Below are 22,245 nucleotides of genomic sequence, written 5' to 3'. Positions count from 1 at the left end.
CATTAATTACCCGATCTAAGAAAAAAATTGACAGTGTATAATATAAAAATAGTAAGGGTTGTTCTTTTTCATAGCTGTGTTCTTTGGGCAACATTTAAACATGTGGAAGGTTCACTAATTCACAAACCATTTGATTATTAACAAATGGTAGCTAATAGTACAGTTAATTTTAAAAGTTCTTTACACTTAGAAAGTCTGAAGGGCAGTCTCGGCTCATTTAATAAAGTAAATCCTCTAACATGATGTATAGTTTCTCAGCTCTAGTGTGGTTGGTTCTTTTGTGTTGACATAAATATTGAACTCAAAGTAACAGAAAACCCTGATATTAACAAAGACGATAAAGACAAATGTGAATTTTTGCACATATATTGAAGACAATATAGTCCAGTGAACTGGCATTAGGAACCAGAAATATTTTGATGTGCAGATTGATGTTTTAATAGATGAAAGACATGCAGCAAAGGTGAGGTCACATGTCAAGTCATCCAAACCAGAAGTGAAACAACAGCATGTGTAGCTTTTATTTATAAATAAAGAAAATGTCCAGCGTAAACAGTTTAGATTCAAATCTTCATGTAAGTAAAAACTCAGAGATTTTTAATTCAACATTTTTCTTCTAACAATTATGTTTTATAAAGGATTTTATGATGTGTCAAAATGTTATTCTTCTTTCTGCCATTCATTTTCATGTCCTTAAGGGTTCTTGATAAGACAACATCCTTGATAAGAAAAAAAGAGAGAGAAGGTGGGGTTGAAATAAGCATCATTTCTGGTCAAGTATTTATTACAGTCTTAGCCCTTCAATATTTCATATAACTGGTCCTTGTTTTAATGAGGTACTGATAAAAGCAAGTAACCATCCCTGGTAAATTATACCACCAATTTCTTTTTAAAAACTCAATGTCATTAACTACAATAACACCATTTTATACAATTTTTTTTTCTAAGTTACTTATTACTTTTTCTCTTAGAAATAGGAAATGCAAGATATAATAAAAAATTTAAATAGCACATACATTTTTCTACTCTGATTTTCAGCGCAATTAAAAATTAAAAATAAAAAAGTTTTCTGCTTGTGTGTGTCTTATGAATTTTTTTTCTAGAATGTTCAAAGTATCTAAAAAACTGTCCTTATGTAGTTCATACAGCTCATTCTTTATAACCATTAGAAGAGTACCACATGCACTTTGCCGTTAAGTCATTTAAAAATGTTCTTAGTTGAACCTAGAGTATAATTCCCATTTTATAATGTATCTTCAAAGGGGGCAAAATTCTGACCCAATAAAATGAATTACATTATTTTATTGCATTCTTTTAACGTTTCTCTAAGAAAAGAACAGGATTGTTTTCCATTGATCAAGTAGTAGAAAATATATTTTAAAAATTGCTATATGAGAAAACACTTCAGAAATAACTTCCAAATTCTTATATAGAACTGTGTTCCTGAAAACAAATACCATAATTTTAATCTTTGTTATTAACATGCTTTTCCCTCAGTATCAAGTTTGTACAACTGTGTTTCCCATCATTATTATGAACCGCTAATGAGGAATGGGAGAAAATGTGATTTTCTCTTATCTCAGAACATGTAGGTTAATTTTTCCACATTTAAATATCGCTCAAATTGATTTATTTACCCGATTGCCAAAGAGTCCAAATATCAAATAGCAAACAGTGCTTTGACTTTAGACCACTCAGAAAGCTTGTTGAATTAGTTAATACATCAAGGAGTTGGCTTGGTTTAAAAAAATAAAGACAACGTGATTTTTTCCCCTTTATAATGACCATAAAGTAGGACTGTTGTAGAACCTAATGTTTCTGAAATTTATAACATAATGAATCTCATGAATAACAACCTGAACAGAAAAAAAATTAGTTGCAGGTACAAACCTCTCCTTACCTTTCTCTTTGAATACATCTTGGATATTTTAACTGCCCTCTGTCACATTGCACTCTCAATTCTGATCCGATAATAGGAAGCTCAGTTATGTAAGTATCTCTCTTACAAAGAAACTCAATATACTCGCCGTGGAAAATATATGGCCTATTGTCAAAACTCCATTTCAGGAGCAAATTATTACTTTCCATTGTATCAAAAGATAATATGCAAGGCTCTGAAAAAAATTAAAAACAAAGAAAACGATCTTGATACCTCTCAGTATTAACAGGAACCATTGTGTTGCTTTCTCATAATAACCTTAAAATTCCCAGGCATTAGAGCAGCAAGTAAGTTTGAATTCATATTCAAGTCAGAAAATATGTTCAAAGCTTACAGAAAACAGCCTGCCATTTATCTCTGTTGCTCTGAATTTGGAAAAAGGGTATGTCCTGCCAGTTACTGAGCTTTATGCCATTAAGATTTGCAAAGGCAGAAAGCAAAAAAAGGTGTTTTTTAAAAAAACATTGATAGTTAATAATAGTCATTGAAATAGTGTTCTTTTTTCCTTTTTCTTCTTCAGAAAGTGCAAATAAAACACCCAAGAGACAAACCATTCATGGTTGGATAGATAATATTTTATGGAAATGTAGAAACAAGCTCGAGTCTCAACACTGACTCAGAATTTATGACCTGATGTATAAAGTATATCCAAAGTAATTAACAGTTTCTTCTCTTTTAAATTTCAGTTATTAAGGATTATTAAGATTGGATTGAGATGCTTTAAATTTTAAGCATTGACAGTATTATTGTGTCCTTCTCCTTATGCATTAAAACAAAACAAAATAAAAACGTAAGAACTAGGATACCCAGCAAACTTCTCTGGTTTCTTTTCCTTGATAAAAACATTGGTATTTTTAAAATACCAAATGTCAAATCATGTCAGAAAATGGGGCTGCTTGTGTTCATATTTGCCTCCTGGATGACTGAGCACCAAGCAGTTGCTTCTGAGATAAATAAAAAGGTTCAGGGCTTCCCTGGTGGTACAGTGGTTAAGAATCCGCCTGCCAATGCAGGGGACACGGGTTCGAGCCCTGGTATGGGAAGATCCCACATGCCGCGGAGCAACTGGGCCCGTGAGCCACAACTACTGAGCCTGCGCGTCTGGAGCCTGTGCTCCGCAACAAGAGAGGCCACGATAGTGACAGGTCTGCACACCCGGATGAAGAGAGACCCCTGCTTGCCGCAACTAGAGAAAACCCTCGCACAGAAACAAAGACCCAACACAGCCAAAAAAAAAAAAAAGGTCCAGAGTTGCTAACAGAGCATATGAATCATACAACTGACACGCTAAAATACTTCTGTATTCAGTCGTTCTCAAGTGAAGGCCTGTGTGTCAGATGTCATCCTAGAAATGCTATAGATAGAAAAAAAATGACAGGAATGATTAGAAAGAGTCTAACAGTATCTTTATAGTCACTGCAAAATAGTTTTGAAAACGAGGTCAAATGGTACTATTGTTTAGAATGTTCTACAAAACATGCAATTTAAATTAAAACGAGTTCAAAATTGTTTCACGGAACTTCTGCTCTCAGCCATGACAGAGTAGCCTATATCAGACCAGCACTTCTACTAAGAACTAGAAAATCTGAAAACAGACACAAAGCAAGTATTTCAAGGAATCAGAGAATTTCCAAGGCAGGCAGTACTCCAGAGGCTAAGGGCCTGGTAAAAGCCCATTCAGATGAGCTCCACACTCTGCGCCATTTTTCTCTTGGGGTTTTGTTGATTTTCAGCGCAAGCTGAGAGACTAGATAGAGATGGGCCAGCAACAAACAAAGAGCCAGAAGAGCTGCTGGAAATCCCATGGGGTTGAGGATAGAAAAGTGGGTCAGCCAAGACAGCCAGGACTTGACGTGTCAGAGCCCAGAGAGATGGGAGGTATGAGGAAATGAGCTTGATACTCTGCCCTGGCTTTGCCAGGGGGGCATCTGCCTATTCTTGATTGTGCAGAGAGAGAATGAGGAGCTCAGCTTGAAGTGAATGAAAAGCTACAGTGAGCAGTGGCCATCTCCCAGGAATATCAGAGCCAGGCAGGAAGGGGGACCTTGGTATACACACCAAACTCTAGTGAAGAACCCTGCAGGGTACATTCTATGAGCAGGAGCAAACAAAGTTCTGAAAATAAGCTTAGAGAAAGTTTTTGTCTCTCACTGAATAGAGAACAAATTTCCCTATACCATCAGCCAGTAAATGGGATGAGTATTGTCTGGAATAAGATGGCATCATTGTCTCAAGCTCCTAAAATTATCCACACATAATATTTGATATTCAATCAGCCATTAACAGAAATAGCAAGAAATGGGGCTAGAAAATAGATATAGCTTACAGATGATCCAGATATTGGAATTTGCAGACAAGGAGTTAAAGATAAATAATTGCGACTAATATGGTCAAGAAATAGATGTTAAGATGAAGTCTTTCATCAGACAACTCAAATCTACAAAAAAATATGAAATGGATATTCTAGAAATGCAAAGATAATAGTTGAAATTGAGAACTCAGTATACAAGTTTAAAGCAGATTATACACATCTAAAGAGAGGATTCATGAACTGGAAAATATATCAGCAGAGAATTACCAAACTGAAACAATGAGAAGATAAAAGGAGAGAAAATATTGATTTTAAGAGACAGGGGACACTGGAAAAAGATGTAACATGTGTTTTATGGAATCACAGAAGGAGTGAAAAGAGAAAATGTTAAAAATATTTGAAACGACATTAGCCAAACATTTCCAAAACCTATGAAAGATATCAAGTCACAGATTCAAGAAGTCCTATCAACTAGGAGAATAAAATGCACAAAGAAACCAACATCTAGTTCCAAAATAACCTACTGAGAAGGCAAAGAGAATCTCAAAGACAGCAGAGTAAAAGATATTACTTTCAAAAAAGTACTATTAAAATGGTCTTTGACTATTTAACAAAAATTACAAAAACAGAAAAGGATGAAATGACATCCTTAAAGCATTGAAAGAAAATAAGGGACAAGCTAGAATTCTATTTCAGGCAAAAATATTCCTCAAAGGAGAAAAAAAATAAAGAGATTTGCAGACAAACACAAACTGAGAAAATAATAAAGAACTAATTTTTTCAGGCATACAGAAACTTATCCCAATGAGAAACAGAGAAAAACAAGAAAAGATGAAGTAGATAGTCTCATCCACCAGAGGGCAAACAGCAGAAGCTAAAAGAACTAAAATCCTGCAGTCTGTGGAACAAAAACCACATTCACAGAAAGATAGACAAGATGGAAAGGCAGAGGGCTATGTACCAGATGAAGGAACAAGATAAAACCCCAGAAAAACAACTAAATGAAGTGGAGATAGGCGACCTTCCAGAAAAAGAATTCAGAATAATGATAGTCAAGATGATCCAGGACCTCGGAAAAAGAATGGAGGCAAAGATCTAGAATATGAAAGAAATGTTTAACAAAGATCTAGAAGAATTAAAGAACAAACAAACGGAGATGAACAATACAATAACTGAAATGAAAACTCCACTAGAAGGAATCAATAGCAGAATAACTGAGGCAGAAGAATGGATAAGTGACCTGGAAGACAGAATGGTGGAATTCACTGCTGTGGAACAGAATAAAGAAAAAAGAATGAAAAGAAATGAAGACAGCCTATGAGACCTCTGGGACAACATTAAATGCAACAACATTCACATTATAGGGGTCCCAGAAGGAGAAGAGAAAGAGAAAAGACCCGAGAAAATATTTGAAGAGATTATAGTCGAAAACTTCCCTAACATGGGAAAGGAAATAGTCACCCAAATCCAGGAAGCTTAGAGAGTCCCATACAGGATAAACCCAAGGAGAAACACGCCGAGACACATAGTAACCAAATTGGCAAAAATTAAAGACAAAGAAAAATTATTGAAAGCAGCAAGGGAAAAACAACAAATAATATACAAGGGAACTCCCATAAGGTTAACAGCTGATTTCTCAGCAGAAACTCTACAAGCCAGAAGGGAGTGGCATGATATACTTAAAGTGATGAAAGGGAAGAACCTACAGCCAAGATTACTCTACCCAACAAGGATCTCATTCAGATTCGATGGAGAAATCAAAAGCTTTACAGAGAAGCAAAAGCTAAGAGAATTCAGCACCACCAAACCAGCTCTACAACAAATACTAAAGGAACTTCTCTAAGTGGGAAACACAAGAGAAGAAAAGGACCTACAAAGACAAACCCAAAACAATTAAGAAAATGGTCATAGGAACATACATATCGATAATTACCTTAAACGTGAATGGATTAAATGCTCCAACCAAAAGACACTGCCTTGCTGAATGGATACAAAAACAAGACCCATCTATATGCTGTCTACAAGAGACCCACTTCAGACCTAGGGACACATTCAGACTGAAAGTGAGGGGATGGAAAAAGATAGTCCATGCAAATGGAAATCAAAAGAAAGCTGGAGTAGCAATACTCATATCAGATAAAATAGACTTTAAAATAAAGAATGTTACAAGAGACAAGGAAGGCCACTACATAATGATCAAGGGATCAATCCAAGAAGAAGATATAACAATTATAAATATATATGCACCCAACATAGGAGCACCTCAATACATAAGGCAACAGCTAACAACTATAAAAGAAGAAATCGACATTAACACAATAATAGTGGGGGACTTTAACACCTCACTTACACCAATGGACAGATCATCCAAACAGAAAATTAATAAGGAAACACAAGCTTTAAATGACACAATAGACCAGGCAGATTTAATTGGTATTTATAGGACATTCCATCCAAAAACAGCAGATTGCACTTTCTTCTCAAGTGCGCATGGAACATTCTCCAGGATAGATCACATCTTGGGTCACAAATCAAGCCTCAGTAAATTTAAGAAAATTGAAATCATATCAAGCATCTTTTCTGACCACAACGCTATGAGAGTAGAAATGAATTACAGGGAAAAAAACATAAAAAACACAAAAACATGGAGGCTAAGCAATATGTTACTAAATAACCAAGAGATCACTGAAGAAATCAAAGAGGAAATCAAAAAATACCTAGAGACAAATGATAATGAAAACACGACAATCCAAAACCTATGGGATGCAGCAAAAGCAGTTCTAAGAGGGAAGTTTATAGCTATAAAAGCCTACCTCAAGAAACAAGAAAAATCTCAAATAAACAATCTAACCTTTCACCTAAAGGAACTAGAGAAAGAAGAACAAACAAAACCCAAAGTTGGCAGAAGGAAAGAAATCATAAAGATCAGAGCAGAAAAAAATGAAATAGAATCAAAGAAAACAATAGCACAGATCAATAAAACTAAAAGCTGGTTCTTTGAGAAGATAAACAAAATTGATAAACCATTAACCAGACTCATCAAGAAAAAGAGAGCGAAGGCTCAAATCTATAAAATTAGAAATGAAAAAGAAGTTACAACAGACACCACAGAAATACAAAGCATCTTAAGAGACTACTACAAGCAACTCTATGCCAACAAAATGGACAACCTGGAAGAAATGGACAGATTCTTAGAAAGGTATAACCTTCCAAGACTGAACCAGGAAGAAATAGAAAATATGAACAGACCAATCACAAGTAATGAAATTGAAACTGTGATTAAAAATCTTCCAACAAATAAAAGTCCAGGACCAGATGGTTTCACAGGTGAATTCTATCATTTACAGAAGAGCTAACACCCATCCTTCTCAAACTCTTCCGAAAATTTGCAGAGGAAGTAACACTCCCAAACTCATTCTATGAGGCCACCATCACCCTGATACCAAAACCAGACAAAGATACTACAAAAAAAGAAAATTACAGACCAATATCACTGATGAATATAGATTTAAAAATCCTCAACAAAATGCTAGCAAACAGAATCCAGCAACACATTAAAAGGATCACACACCATGATCAAGTGGGATTTATCCCAGGGATGCAAGGATTCTTCAATATATGAAAATCAATCAATGTGATACATGATATTAACAAATTGAAGAAGAAAACCCATATGATCATCTCAATTGATGCAGAAAAAGCTTTTGACAAAATTCAACACCCATCTATGATAAAAACTCTCCAGAAGGTGGGCATAGAGGGAACCTACCTCAACATAATAAAGGCCATATACGACAAACCCACAGCAAACATCATTCTCAATGGTGAAAAACTGAAAGCATTTCCTCTAAGATCAGGAACAAGACAAGGATGTCCACTCTCGTCACTATTATTCAACATAGTTTTGGAAGTCCTAGCCACGGCAATCAGAGAAGAAAAAGAAAAAAAGGAATACAAATTAGAAAAGAAGAAGTAAAACTGTCACTGTTTGCAGATGACATGATACTATACATAGAGAATCCTAAAGATGCCACCAGAAAACTACTAGAGCTAATCAATGAATTTGGTAAAGCTGCAGGATACAAAATTCGTGCACAGAAATCTCTTGCATTCCTATACACTAATGATGAAAAATCTGAAAAAGAAATTAAGGAAACACTCCCATTTACCACTGCAACAAAAAGAATAAAATACCTAAGAATAAACCTACCTAGGCAGACAAAAGACCTGTATGCAGAAAACTATAAGACACTGTTGAAAGAAATTAAAGATGATATCAACAGATGGAGAGATATACCATGCTCTTGAATTGGAAGAATCAATATTGTGAAAAAGACTGTACTACCCAAAGCAATGTACAGATTCAATGTAATCCCTATCAAATTACCAATGGCATTTTTTACAGAACTAGAACAAAAAAATCTCAAAATTTGTATGGAGACACAAAAGACCCCGAATAGCCAAAGCAGTCTTGAGGAAAAAAACAGAGCTGGAGGAATCAGACTCCCTGACCTCAGACTATACTACAAAGCTACAGTAATCAAGACAATATGGTACTGGCACAAAAACAGAAATATAGATCAATGGAACAGGATAGAAAGCCCAGAGATGAACCCACGTACCTATGGTCAACTAATCTATGAGAAAGGAGGCAAGCATACACAATGAGAAAAGACAGTCTCTTCAATAAGTGGTGCTGGGAAAACTGGACAGCTACATGTAAAAGAATGAAATTAGAACACTCCCTAACACCATACACAAAAATAAACTGAAAATGGATTAGAGACCTAAATGTAGGACTGGACACCATAAAACTCTTAGAGGAAAACATAGGAAGAACACTCTTTGACATAAATCTCAGCAAGATCTTTTTTGATCCACCTCCTAGAGTAATGGAAATAAAAACAAAAATAAACAAATGGGACCTAATGAAACTTAAAAGCTTTTGCAAAGCAAAGGAAACTACAAACAAGACGAAAAGACAACCCTCAGAATGGGAAAAAATATTTGCAAACGAATCAACGGACAAAGGATTAATCTCCCAAATATATAAACAGTGCATGCAGGTCAATATTAAAAAAACAAACAACCCAATCAAAAAATGGGCAGAAGACCTAAATAGACATTTCTCCAAAGAGGACATACAGATGACCGAGAAGCACATGAAAAGCTGCTCAACATCACTAATTATTAGAGAAATGCAAATCAAAACTACAAAGAGGTATCACCTCACACCATTTAGAATGGGCATCATCAGAAAATCTACAAACAACAAATGCTGGAGAGGGTGTGGAGAAAAGGGAACCCTCTTGCACTGTTGGTGGGAATGTAAATTGATACAGCCACTATGGAGAACAGTATGGAGGTTCCTTAAAAAACTAAAAATAGAATTACCATATGACCCAGCAATCCCACTACTGGGCATATACCCAGAGAAAACCATAATTCAAAGAGACACATGCACCCCAATGTTCATTGCAGCACTATTTACAATAGCCAGGTCATGGAAGCAACCTAAATGCCCATCGACAGATGAATGGATAAAGAAGTTGTGGTACATATATACAATGGAATATTACTCAGCCATAAAAAGGAACGAGATTGGGTTATTTGTAGAGACGTGGATGAATATAGAGACTGTCATACAGAGTGAAATAAGTCAGAAAGAGAAAAACAAATATCGCATATTAATGCATATATGTGGAACCTAGAAAAATGGTACAGATGAACTGGTTTGAAGGGCAGAAATTGAGACCCAGATGTAGAGAACAAACGTTTGGAAACCAAGGGGGGAAAGTGGTGGGGGTGGGGTGGGGGTGGTGGTGTGTTGAATTGGGAGATTGGGATTGACATGTATACACTGATGTGTATAAAATGGATGACTAATAAGAACCTGCTGTATAAAAAAATAAATAAAAAAAAAGAAAAGATGAGGAACAAATTACTGATAAATATATGGGTGAATCTAAAAGAATATTGTTGGACAACATAATATTAATATATCTTTGGGACTTAAACTATATGTACAATGAAAATGCATGACATAATAATACAAAAAGTGGGAAGAGTAAATAAAGTTAAAGCGTTCTGTGTCCTAGAGAAATGGTAAAAGTACGAATTTATACTCAATTGTAATAAGGCAATTTTGCATTATGAAATCTCTATGATAACAGCTAAAGGAAGTCTGGAGGAACATATAATCCACAAGCTATGAGAGAGTAAAATGGTATAACAAAAAATTTGATTTGCCCATGAGAAAGCAATAAAAAAAAAAAAAAAGAGAGAGAGATAAAACAGAACATAGAACAGATAGGATATATATCTAGTATAGTAAGATAGTAGCTATAAACCCAAACGTATCAGTAATCACATTAATATGTAAATGGACTAAATAATCCATTGTAAAGGAAATGACTGTCAGACTGAATAAGCGTATTTTTACATACACTAACTATATATTGCTTGTAAGGCATACACATTAAAAGTAAGAACCCAGAAAGTTGAAAGTTAAAGGATGAAAAATTGTACACCTTGTAAATACTTGGCAAACACCAGTTGGTACAGCTAAAGTAGATTTTAAGGCAAAACCAAACAAAAACAAAGCATTACTATAGGTAAAGAAAGACTCAAATTATAAGGATTCAACATGTTTCAATCGGTGTGCACCTAATAAAATAGCATCAAAATACATAACCAAAAATTGACAGAACTAAAATGATAAATATTTTTAAATGTACCAAGTGAGAGAATTTAACACACTTCTTTTGGTAATTGGTAGAAAAATAAACAAATAAACAAACAAACACAAATCAGGATAGATAAGAATGAACTTAGTAACATGAAAAACAAAATTCAATTCAATTGACATGTATGTAACAACAGTGAACCCAACAAGGACAAAATTAATTTATTTCAAGTAAAAAGAAGGTTTACCTGAAACAAGTATATGCTTGTAATAGACTAAGTATTGGTGAATTTCAAAGAACAGATATAATTCAAAGTATGTCTCAATGGATTTAGACTAGAAATCAACAACCAAAAGAAAACTAGAAAATCCTCCAATGTTTAGAATTTAAAAAATAAACTTCTACATAACTCAGAGTGCATAGAAGATACCAAAATGGGTATTATAAATTTTTAACTGAATGATAGTAAAAATCAAAAATATAAAAATGTGTGGGATGAAGTTGAAGTTGTGCTCAGTGGGAAATTTATATCCTTAAATTCATTTTTAGGGAAAAACATAAAGGATGAAAATTAGTAACTCTAAGTATAAATCTAAACAAGCTAGAAAAAGTGTAATAAAATAAATCCAAGAAAGTAGAAGAGAGGAAATAATAAAGACAAGAATATAAATTAATGAAATAACAACATTTGATGAAAGGATCAAAAAATGCAGATACTGATTGCTTATAAGGACCAATAAAATTTACAGACCCTCAGCAAGATATATCAGAAAGACATACTTCTTCACAGCAGTATAACAATAGACACATCACTAAAGGCATTAAAAAGAGTATAAAAGGATGTCATGAACGTTATGTCAACAAACTTGACAATTTAGATATAATGGACACATTCTTACAAACCACTTCCTACTGAAACTGAGAGAAGATAATAATAACCTAATATCTATTAAACAAATTGAAGTTGTTATTAAAATCTTCCCTCAAAAAAAACCTCAAGGCCCAGGTGGCATCTCTGATGATTTCTTACAATTATTAAAGAAGAAATAGTACCAGTCTTAGACAAAAATCTAGAGAATTGATAAAGAGGGAATACTTCCCAACCCATTGTATGAAGTTAGCAGAAACTTGATACAAAACCCAATTGGAAAATAACAAACAAATCTCCCTCATGAAAATAGTAGCAAAAATCCTAAGTAGAATATTAGCAAATAAAATTCAACAATATATAAAAAGCATAATTCATCACAACCATGTGGGATTTATTACAGAAATACAATCCTGCTTTAACATTCAAAAAGAAGCAATGTAATTCCAGGGAAAAAAATAAATGTAATAATCATATGATTGTTTCAACAGATACTGCTAAAATTAAACGCACTGAAGGTTTTTTTAAACTCTTAGCAAAATAGAAATAGGTGGTTTCTATATCTTTATTTTGATTTTTTAAAATGTATTTGTAACACCATATTTAAAGATGAATTACTGAAAGATTTAATTATGAGATCGGAACACAGATACCCACCACTTCTACTCAGTATTATACTGAAGTCCAAGACAGTGAAATAAGATAAGAAAATAAATGAAAGTCAGATATAAACACAAAGAAATATTTTCTTTTTATTTAAAAATATGCTATTTTACGACTCCTGAGAATCTTGGGAGATAGTGTTACTTTTATTAGGATGCCTCATCAACAAGGCATTATCATCTTTCAGCTTGAGGGGACCATTCCTATATCTGTTTCCCACTGTCCTCGTGTTTTCTAGCACAGCACCAATAACACTGAATGACAACTGTTAGACTGGTTCCCCACACCACACGGCTTATCCATCCTATAGTTCCTACAACCCAGTACCTCATGTATGGTTTGTACTTAAAAAATACTTGTTAGAATGAGCTGGATTCTAGATATTTATGATCTAGAGGAAAGAGTAGAACCCAGTAATTCAACAAGCACACTAATAAAATAACAAAAATGCAAAAATTAAATTTTATATTAGTGCTATATCAACTCAAAGAGAAGAGGAAGTGAAAAATATGGTTTTATTTTAAGAAATAGAGACATATGTGGCAGTACTTACCCAAACACAATGGTGGTGTAGTCCACACCCCCTCTAAACAATAGGACTCCTTAGACCCTTGTAGGAAATGGTGCTCGAAACATCTGTATTCCACTGAGGAACCATTTTCATAGGTCCTGATTGTTGAACTCTTAATAACTCCATTTTTAATAAGTGGGGGAGATGCACACGTTCTTTTAGATTCTGCAAAAATCATAAAGTCTGCAATGAATTGCTACAATAGGCAGCCAGTGTTTTTATAATCGCTACAGAAATAAAACAATATATTTCATGTAAAAGCATTTTTAAGACATCTCTCAAGTAATTTTTAAATATCAAAAGCGTTTCTGCAATAACTTCATACATAAAATTTATGATTGCAATTAGAATCTCATAATATTAAATACACGTTTAAAACTAGCAAAGTATTAACAATTGTGATTTTACTTTTCCCCTTTCTGTTTGCCAAAAGTGAAAGCATATAAGATCCGTCTTGAGGCCATGCTTTCTGTATGCATTCTCTTCGTTTCTCCTTATTAAAAGTGACAGTCCCATGCCCAAGGAGTACACAAAATCTCTCACTCTACCTTGAGCCCTCTTCTGAGACAACGCTTCCCTGCAAACCCTGAGGAGAGCAATGCTTTACAGGGTTGTTGATTGCTCACAAGAGGGTGATCCATCCTCTGAAAGTCTGGTGATATGTACAAAATCTCATGATTTCTCTCTTTATAAAACTGACTTACAGAATTAGAAGATGTCAGCATAGATCCTATTTAAGGGTATGTGCTGATTGGAAATTGATCAGGTCATTCCCAACTTTATAGATTAGATGGTGAGGGTGGTGGATTGCTTAGGGTCTTATCCTTTGAACTCATATTGATCACCTGTGATATTGGTCACCCAAGAAATTGTCAGGAAGCACTATTGTTTTACCTTTTCTAATACATGAAGGATATTTCATTTCTCCTCTGTTGCACTGCACCGATAATTCAGAGAGTGCAGTTGATGGAGACAAGTCATACCCCTGTTTACATACAAAATCTATTAAATCTCCATGTAAGATCTTCCCTTCATAATTCCACTTCATCCCTAGATTATTTCTGCTCATGTCATCCACGTTAACTGTACACGGCTCTGTAAAACAAAGGGTCTTTTCAATTCTTCACTCATCTCACTCATATTTTTACAAAAAAAATTATGACAGGCATCAAAAGCAGTGTTTTATATTTACCATTTATCATTATTAAAGCTCTTCACATATATACATAATAAAGGATACACTTTATTGCTGTCAAATGAATTTATATATTTTGTATTATCTTCAATATACCATAAATTAAAACCACTTAATTTGAAACATTAAAAATATTGTTTAAAGACAACAACCACTTAGGTTCATCCTGATTGCCTTCCTATAAAATAAAATCTTCAAATAGAAAATGTATTTACTGTGTAATATTTGTGAGACACTTACCACTTGATATTTGTCGGTGAATAAAACAAAGATCCCTGCCCTCATGGAGATTACCTTCTAACTGGGAGACACACACACACAATAAACAATAAATGTAATAAATATATGGATCTTATAATTTGGGGCCATCTTTAAACTACATATAATAAGTGAGATAGGAAAATTAATAGTGGAAGCGTGGGGGAAGGGGGATTGTGCTTCTAGGTAAGGCGGTTGGGACAGGCTTAAATAAGTAATCTTTGAACAGACTTGAAGGAGGTTAAGGAGTGAACCAAGTCATTTTTTGAGGGAAGGGCATTCCAGGCACGGGGAACTACCTTGAGGTGAGAGCACACCTGGCTTACTTGGGGAGGAGTAATGAGACCAGACTGGCTGAAGTAGGATATGGGCAGGGAAGACCAGCAGGGGGGAGGCTGAGAAGTTCATAACAACTGGAATAATTCACAGATGGGAAATGCTGTTCCTTATAACACCATCTTTCCCATTCGTAGTGAGAGTACTTTCAGTTCCACAGGACAAGTAAGATGGACAAAGCTCTTTCCTCTTGCCCTGATGACAATAAATGATCTTCACTCAGTATTTGTTTTAGGCTGTGGGCATCAAGCCGAAATGTCATGAGGCAATTGTTCCAGACAGAAAATGATAGGTTTCCTTAAACCTTATTGTTCTCTATGGGGTTGTTCCATTACTAGCTTTTCCTTTACAATTTCGGTCCAGTCTCTATCCTCAGAGATGAATGCAATATCAATCACATCACCAAAAGCTTAACATCAAAATCATTTATGAAAATATGAGAGCAATAGAAAAACTACAGGTGAAGATATATCTGAATGTGAATGTGAACAGCAAACTAAGAATGACTTGAAGGAGAAAACCACAAAGGAGAGGCTGAAAGAGCTGACTTAAAACTTAAATTTATGTATATTAAAAACACTATAAATAAAAGGAAGAGGAAAACAAAAATTGTTGCAATATACATGACTGTCAAATGGATAATATAATTTATATAGATAAAGATCTTATGGGTATGGAAAAATCGCTAAACTATGAACAATCAGTTCATTGAAAAACCACCTGTGGCCATTAGAAAACTGAAAAATGTCAACTGTTTAATACCCAAATAAATCCAACTAAAGTAATTTTAATTGCCTAATTAACACTATGTAAAGATTAAGATATTCAAGTTCACAAAGATTAAGAAACTACTTCATTAATTCACTGATGCTGGGATCATAAATCAGAATAAACTTTATGAAGGGCAGTTTGGCAATTAACAGAAATTTAATTAAAATTCCAGATCTCTTTGATCCAGAAATTCCTCTTCAGATAATCTGAAAACAAAAACAAAACATGCGAAATAAATAGAATTAATTTTATTTTATTAAAAAATAAAGATTATTTACATGTACAAATATTTAGTACAAGATGTACTGTGTGGAATATAAAAATGTTGAAAACACACTAAATGTCCATCAAAAAGTAATTAATTAAATTATGGCATATCTGCATTAAGGAATACTGTGCAGCCATTAAAATATAATGTAGAGATATATCAAACCATGTTCATAATATAGTTTAAGTGAAAGAAACAAGATTCATAGCCTCTTCATGATATCATACATTTTTGTGAATATGTATGTTGGAAGCTGGTGTAGAAAAAGGTGTAAAAGACCATTATCTAAGTCATTGACAGCATTTGTTTCTGGCAAGGTTACTGATATTTTCTGTTTTCTTCTAGTTTATTCTGTATGTTTATTAATTTTCTTGTAGATAACAATGATTTGCTTTTGTAGTTTAAAGGGCTAATATTTTTAACTAAATGTCTTTTTTAACTTATAGGGAGCTTATCATGCAATTTTCTATTTGTAGAAGTCACAATGTAAGAAGTTCTTTGCAACTGTAGTGAACAGGTATGTTACTTTTAAATGTAACTCTGACTAGCAAAGTTAAAAAATGAGGCAAATCTATAGGCTTGAAATGAGAGGTGAATATTGTTTTCCCAAAGTAATTACAATTTAGGTAATTATTTAGATAGCTGCCTCAGTTTTCTACTTGAAAACATTAACATTAATTAATCCATGCCTTAATCCAAAATATATTTAGAGTAACTACAAACGTTTTTATCTGCTCAACAAGATAAAACAAAAGTGAGGAAGCAGTGGCAAAGAAAGCTATAAATGACATGCTCTACCAAGGAAAGAATTGGATTGATTATTCTTCTGTCCAAATGACATTCTGAGGACAATAAGAGAGACAACAAGAAATATAAACAACCAGGGGAAATTCCAGTTAGGAGAAAGACAACACAAATGTAATCAGACACACAAATGTGATTATGTTTAATGCCACTGAAATGGACACTTAAACATGGTTAAAACGGTAAAGTTTTGTTGTTCTTATGTTACCACATTTAAAAAAAAAATGCAGTGGGGTAAGAACTAGTATAGCCTAAACCCTAAGATACTAGGGATATTTTTCTGCTGACAGAAACGATAAAGTAAAACACTTGAAGAATGAAAGATATATACAAAATTCTCTTTTCCATGCTATAAAACATTATATGAAAATCACGTAAGAACAGAAACATAAGGGTAAAACAAATTCAATGTGTCCTGCTAAAAGCAGAGTAAGTTCCAGGGACCTAATGTACAAAACAATATATAAAAAAAAATATTAAAAAATAAATAAGATAAAATTCAAAAATTAAAAAAATAAACACCCCAATGTTGTGCACTTAAAAGTTGCTAAGAGTGGATTTTAAATGCTCTCATCGTAACAACAACCCCCAAAATTACGTGAGGTGAAGGATAAATAAACTAACCTTATTGTGGTAATAATTTCACAATGTATTTGTGTATCAAATCATCACATTATACACCTTAAACATACACAAGGTTATATGTCAATTGTATCTCAATAAGGCTGGGAAAAATTTTTTTAATTCAATGTGTTCTCTATCTCACCTAAGCAAACAGGTGGGGATGACCATTTTCCTTGTTCACAATGAGATATTTTTGCTCCTCTCAATAAGTAATATTCATTGCATCTATATTCCACTGAGGATCCTGTCGGGTAGCTTGCTAATAATCCACCAATAACAGCTCCATTTATTACATCAGGTGGAGAATTACAATTCTCAGTATTTCCTAAGAAAAGAAGATATTTTAAAATTAATACAAACATAACAACATAATGATGTAATACAGTTGCCCATACAATAGTACTTTAATATTTCACTATGTAATTTAGGACAATTGATCTCTCAGATTACCAGAATCAGAGAAACTTTATTCAGCTAAGTATTGTTAAAATTTACTAAGCCAAACTAAACAGCAAATGTTTTGCTGAAGGACAAGTATGCAGTCGATTTTTCACTTTTCTTGCTTCTGAAGGACTCATGCTATAGATATTCTTAAAATGTACAGAAAGATAAACAGTGTTCTTTAACCTAACGATTATGGTCTGTTTAAAAACTGTCCTTTGTTATTATCCATTTTTATTTTTAAAAAAATTTTTTATTTTTATGTATTTATGGCTGTGTTGGGTCTTCGCCTCTGTGCGAGGGCCCTCTCTAGTTGTGGCAAGCGGAGGCCACTCTTCATCGTGGTGCGCGGGCCTCTCACTATCGCGGCCTCTCTTGTTGCGGAGCACAGGCTCCAGATGCGCAGGCTCAGTAGTTGTGGCACACGGGCCTAGTTGCTCCGCGGCATGTGGGATCTTCCCAGACCAGGGCTCGAAACCGTGTCCCCTGCATTGGCAGGCAGATTCTCAACCACTGCACCACCAGGGAATCCTCTCCATTTTTATTTTTTCCTTCTCATCTCTCTTCATCTCAGATCTCAGTCAACCCATGGATGAAAATTTCCATTTTTCTCTCTGTCTTCAGAGTCTTTCTCCTACTCGGCTAATTTCTCTAGCATCTTTAATAGCTTTTCTCTTACACAACAGATATCCTCGGTAAACATGTCTGTGGAGGTCTCTCCAGGACCTGATCAAGAAATGAGGAGGGTGACAGGAAGGGTGGCACCGAGGAGTGGTGCCCTGGTTGTGCCCTTCAGTTAGATGAAAGAGCAGGTATGTGGCTCAGAGGGTGGAGGGCTCAGAATGGCCAGATGCAGAAGTACTATCATCAGGATGTTAAAAACTTGTTTGTTTCCCAATTCTTTATATTCAGTTAAATTCTACAGAGAGCTCCATATGCTCAGGAAAAATAGCAGAGTAAGTGCTGTATCTGTGTGTTTCAAACTCTTCTAAGCCATGGACTGTTGCTGTAAGTGTGTGAATTAAACAAAGGAAAATTTTACACACTAGGCTTAGCTCTGGATGTGAAACGCAGCACACATACCAACACACTCAGGGGGAAGGGTCCATCTTCCACGTTTACAAGTTATTTCTTCTGGTCCCCGGAGGTGATACCCTCTTTCACACATGTATGTCACTTTATCCCCATTATAATAGACCTTGGAGGATAGGTTTGCTGCAGCATTCGCAACCAAGGGTGGGTCCTCACAGACCATCCTCTGCTTTTCTTCTAAAAAGGGAAAATTTAAACAGAAGAGACCATTTAGCTCCACATGCACGCAGGTTTCATTGTAGGGAAAGCTTATTTGAGGTGCTGCTAACCAATGCATTTGGGAGGTTCTGTCCATTTTCCGTTTTCACAGCGTATCTCTTCTGATCCCTGCATCTCAAAGTTAAGTCCACATTCTATACGAACTGTTTCTCCGTGACGATACGTGGTTGAGTACGTTTGAATTTTGGAGGTCAGAGGCAGAGGGGGAGGAGGACATCGATTTCTTCTTCCTTATGGAAAAACGTCAGTATATTTAGTCATATAATTGCCAAAAAAATAATAGTTAAGATTTCATAAGCACATTCATTGTGCCAAGGACCCTAAGAAGTATGGCAGACAGACTGGGGTCACCCCCTGGATCCCCACATCCTGACGCTCACTTCCTTGAGTCACGCCCCTCCCCAAGAACAGGAACTGGGACTTGCTTCTAAGCAATGAACGTAGCCAAGAGGATGGGATGCGTGTGACTTGTTTAAACACAGCCACAACGATGGACGTGTGATCGCGCACACACACTGATGCAACACAGTACGGTAAGGCCGTTCTTGCCGAGCTCTTTCCCAGCTGATTTGGAAGAGAAGCAAGCTGCTTCTTGACGAGTTTCCGAATGGGGTGGGCCACAGGGCAGGGGGCACAGGGCTGCCTGCAAGGGCATCCAGGAGGAGACTGAAACCCTCCGCTCAGCAGCCTGCCAAGCTCCAAATGCTGCCACAAACCACAGTGAACTTGAAAGCAGCTTCTTCCCGAGTCCAGCCCCAGATGACACTGCAGTCCCACCTGACACCTTGACCGCAGCTTTGTTAGACACGGACGCAGAGCCAGGTCAGCTACACCCAGAATCCTGACCCACAGAAACTGTGAAAGACACAGCTGTGTGGTTTCAGGCTGTTAAGTTCGTGCCAATAGAAAACTAAAAGAGCCAGCACGTTACATTCATTATCTCCTTTCATCTTAAAATAACTTTGTTAAGCGGGGACTATTACATCTCCCATATTATAGACAAAGAAACTAAAGCTTATGAAGTAAGTAAATTATTAGTAAGTGGTGGATCTGTTCCTAAACCCGTGTCTATCTGAATTAAAATCTCCTGCTCTTATCTATTCTAAAATACTGACTATATTAATTTCCCATGGCTGCCGTGACAAATTACCACAATGGAGTGGCTTAAAATAGCACACCTTTATTCTCTTACATTTCCGGAAGCCAACGTCCAGAATCGGTTTCACTGGGCTGAAATCAAGGTATCAGGAGAGCTGTGCTCCTTCTGGAGCCTTTAGGAGACAAGCAGCTTCTCTGCCTCTGCAAGCTTCCGGGGGCTGCGTGCACTCCTTGGCTTATGACCCCTTCCTTTTTCACTCCAACCTTTGCTTCCACCGTCACATCTCATACTTGATCTTCTGTAGTCACATCTCCCTCTGCCTCCCTCTTATGTAATTATGATGCTTATGATTACATTTGGGGCCCACATGGATAATCCCAGATATTATTCCTCTCTCCAGATCCTTAATTTCATCACATCTGCAAAGTCCCTTTTGCCCTATAAGGTAACATTCACTGGTTCCAGGGACTTGAATATGAATATCTCCTTTTGGGACGGAGGGAGGCATTACTCAGACAACTATACTTCCCATCCTACATCTAAGGACTGTTTGCTAGACAGCGATAGCAGGAATGTTGGCATCTGACTTAAATTGGTGGGAGTGGGGCGAACAGGTGATAAGTCGGTAGGTCTGCCATTTCATTTTGAAATAATACGCTACAGGTAATTTGCTAACAATCTTCCTCTCTGCTGTGAGAGCAAGGCTGTTGGGCACCACTGGAAAGTTTTAAAAAGAATATTTCTAATAAAAAAAATTAAAGTCATTGTTTAGTGCATTTAGAGAATGATGGCAGTTCTGGGAAACCCCACTGCATAACCCTGGTGACCCATCTTTCATTCCTCCCAGCAACTGTTTAAAATCTTCACTACTCTCTTCCAAGGTTTCCTTTCCTGTCTTTCTCCTGCCTGTTAATAATGACACTATTTCCTACATTACAGAGACAACAGAGGCTATCAAGCCCTTTACCTCTCCCCATCCTTCCCAATCCTCAAAGTCCTATTTATCTTTTAAGGCCCAGTTCAGACATTATCCATCACCTCTGTAAACACTGTCCCACACCATATCGATCAGAACCTTCAATGTTTGTTCAAACACCTTACACCTGACTTTATTATACCAGTTGTCACATTGTATCAATGACTTGTCTCTGTTTCCTCTGCTAGACCAGGACCTCCTTCATATAGCATTGCAGGTGTGATTATATGACTATTGAATTGATGTCTCTTAACAGGTAATCATACCACCTGCTTGAACACAGCCAGTGATATAAATGGAACCATAGACGCCCCATTTGACGGTGGCTCTTAGTAGATGACCTCAGTTTTGATTTTCACTCTGGGTAGCATTCTGCTGCTTTTTCTGCTCTTTACCCTACTGTTTTGAAGACTGTATTTTCACATCAGGGAATATGCGGCTAAGTAATAAGAAAGTACCTTCACAAAGCTGCCACCTTGGGACAACTGGATCTAGTTAATTCCCAACAAGAAAAATTATTCATTATAATAAGAGATTTACAATTTATAATAGATTTTTAAAAATATATTTAAAAGATATGTCCACTCTACAAACTAATGTAAAAATTAAGATTTCTTCAGATTAAATGTATTAAAGACTGTTGAAAATAGCACTGATTTAAAAGACAATATTTATTTTAAAAAATAGCACTCGGGAGAAGACTTAGATATCACCAGAGACTTTTTTTCATAGAAATTAAAGCTGATTCAAACATGATATTTTATTTGTGTGAGTATGAAATTTAAAAAATTACCTTCACAGACAGGAGATTCTGGGTACCAACCAAAGTTATAGCACTGAATTAAATCAGATCCACTTAGATAATAATCTTTATGACAGAAAAACTGAACTACATCTCCTTCTTCATAGGTTTGCTTTACAGGATGAAAATAACCATTTTCGATTGATCTTAAAGAAGAACATATTAATTCTAAAAATGAAAGAACAAATAAAAAACAAAGAAGTGTTATTTTTCCTGCTAGAACAAAATTCACCCACTACTTACCTACCATATCTGAATTAGAAATCAGCAACTTTGCCAAATTTTGTTATTCCTAGTAAAAGCTTGTCAATTTATATATTTA

The 22,245-nt window shown here is 35.4% G+C and overlaps 1 protein-coding gene across 1 annotated transcript in view; it reads right to left on the bottom strand.

The window, feature by feature from the left end:
- Window positions 1–685: 685 nt before the first annotated feature.
- The window catches only part of LOC132354239 (coagulation factor XIII B chain-like), a 36,334-nt gene continuing 14,774 nt past the window's right edge, over window positions 686–22,245 (bottom strand). The window contains exons 5-12 of the mRNA XM_059905989.1: window positions 21,915–22,091; window positions 19,097–19,276; window positions 18,819–19,004; window positions 17,437–17,619; window positions 13,933–14,133; window positions 13,021–13,203; window positions 1,901–2,114; window positions 686–719 (exon numbers count right to left, since the gene is read on the bottom strand). Coding sequence (XP_059761972.1) covers window positions 686–719; window positions 1,901–2,114; window positions 13,021–13,203; window positions 13,933–14,133; window positions 17,437–17,619; window positions 18,819–19,004; window positions 19,097–19,276; window positions 21,915–22,091 — 1,358 coding nt within the window. The remainder of the gene's footprint in view (window positions 720–1,900; window positions 2,115–13,020; window positions 13,204–13,932; window positions 14,134–17,436; window positions 17,620–18,818; window positions 19,005–19,096; window positions 19,277–21,914; window positions 22,092–22,245) is intronic.

This window comes from Balaenoptera ricei, chromosome 1 (genome assembly GCF_028023285.1).
Source record: "Balaenoptera ricei isolate mBalRic1 chromosome 1, mBalRic1.hap2, whole genome shotgun sequence".
Lineage (NCBI taxonomy): Eukaryota > Metazoa > Chordata > Mammalia > Artiodactyla > Balaenopteridae > Balaenoptera > Balaenoptera ricei.
The sequence above is the reverse complement of the archived record's forward strand: the minus strand, read 5'-3'. Positions and strand labels throughout refer to the sequence as shown.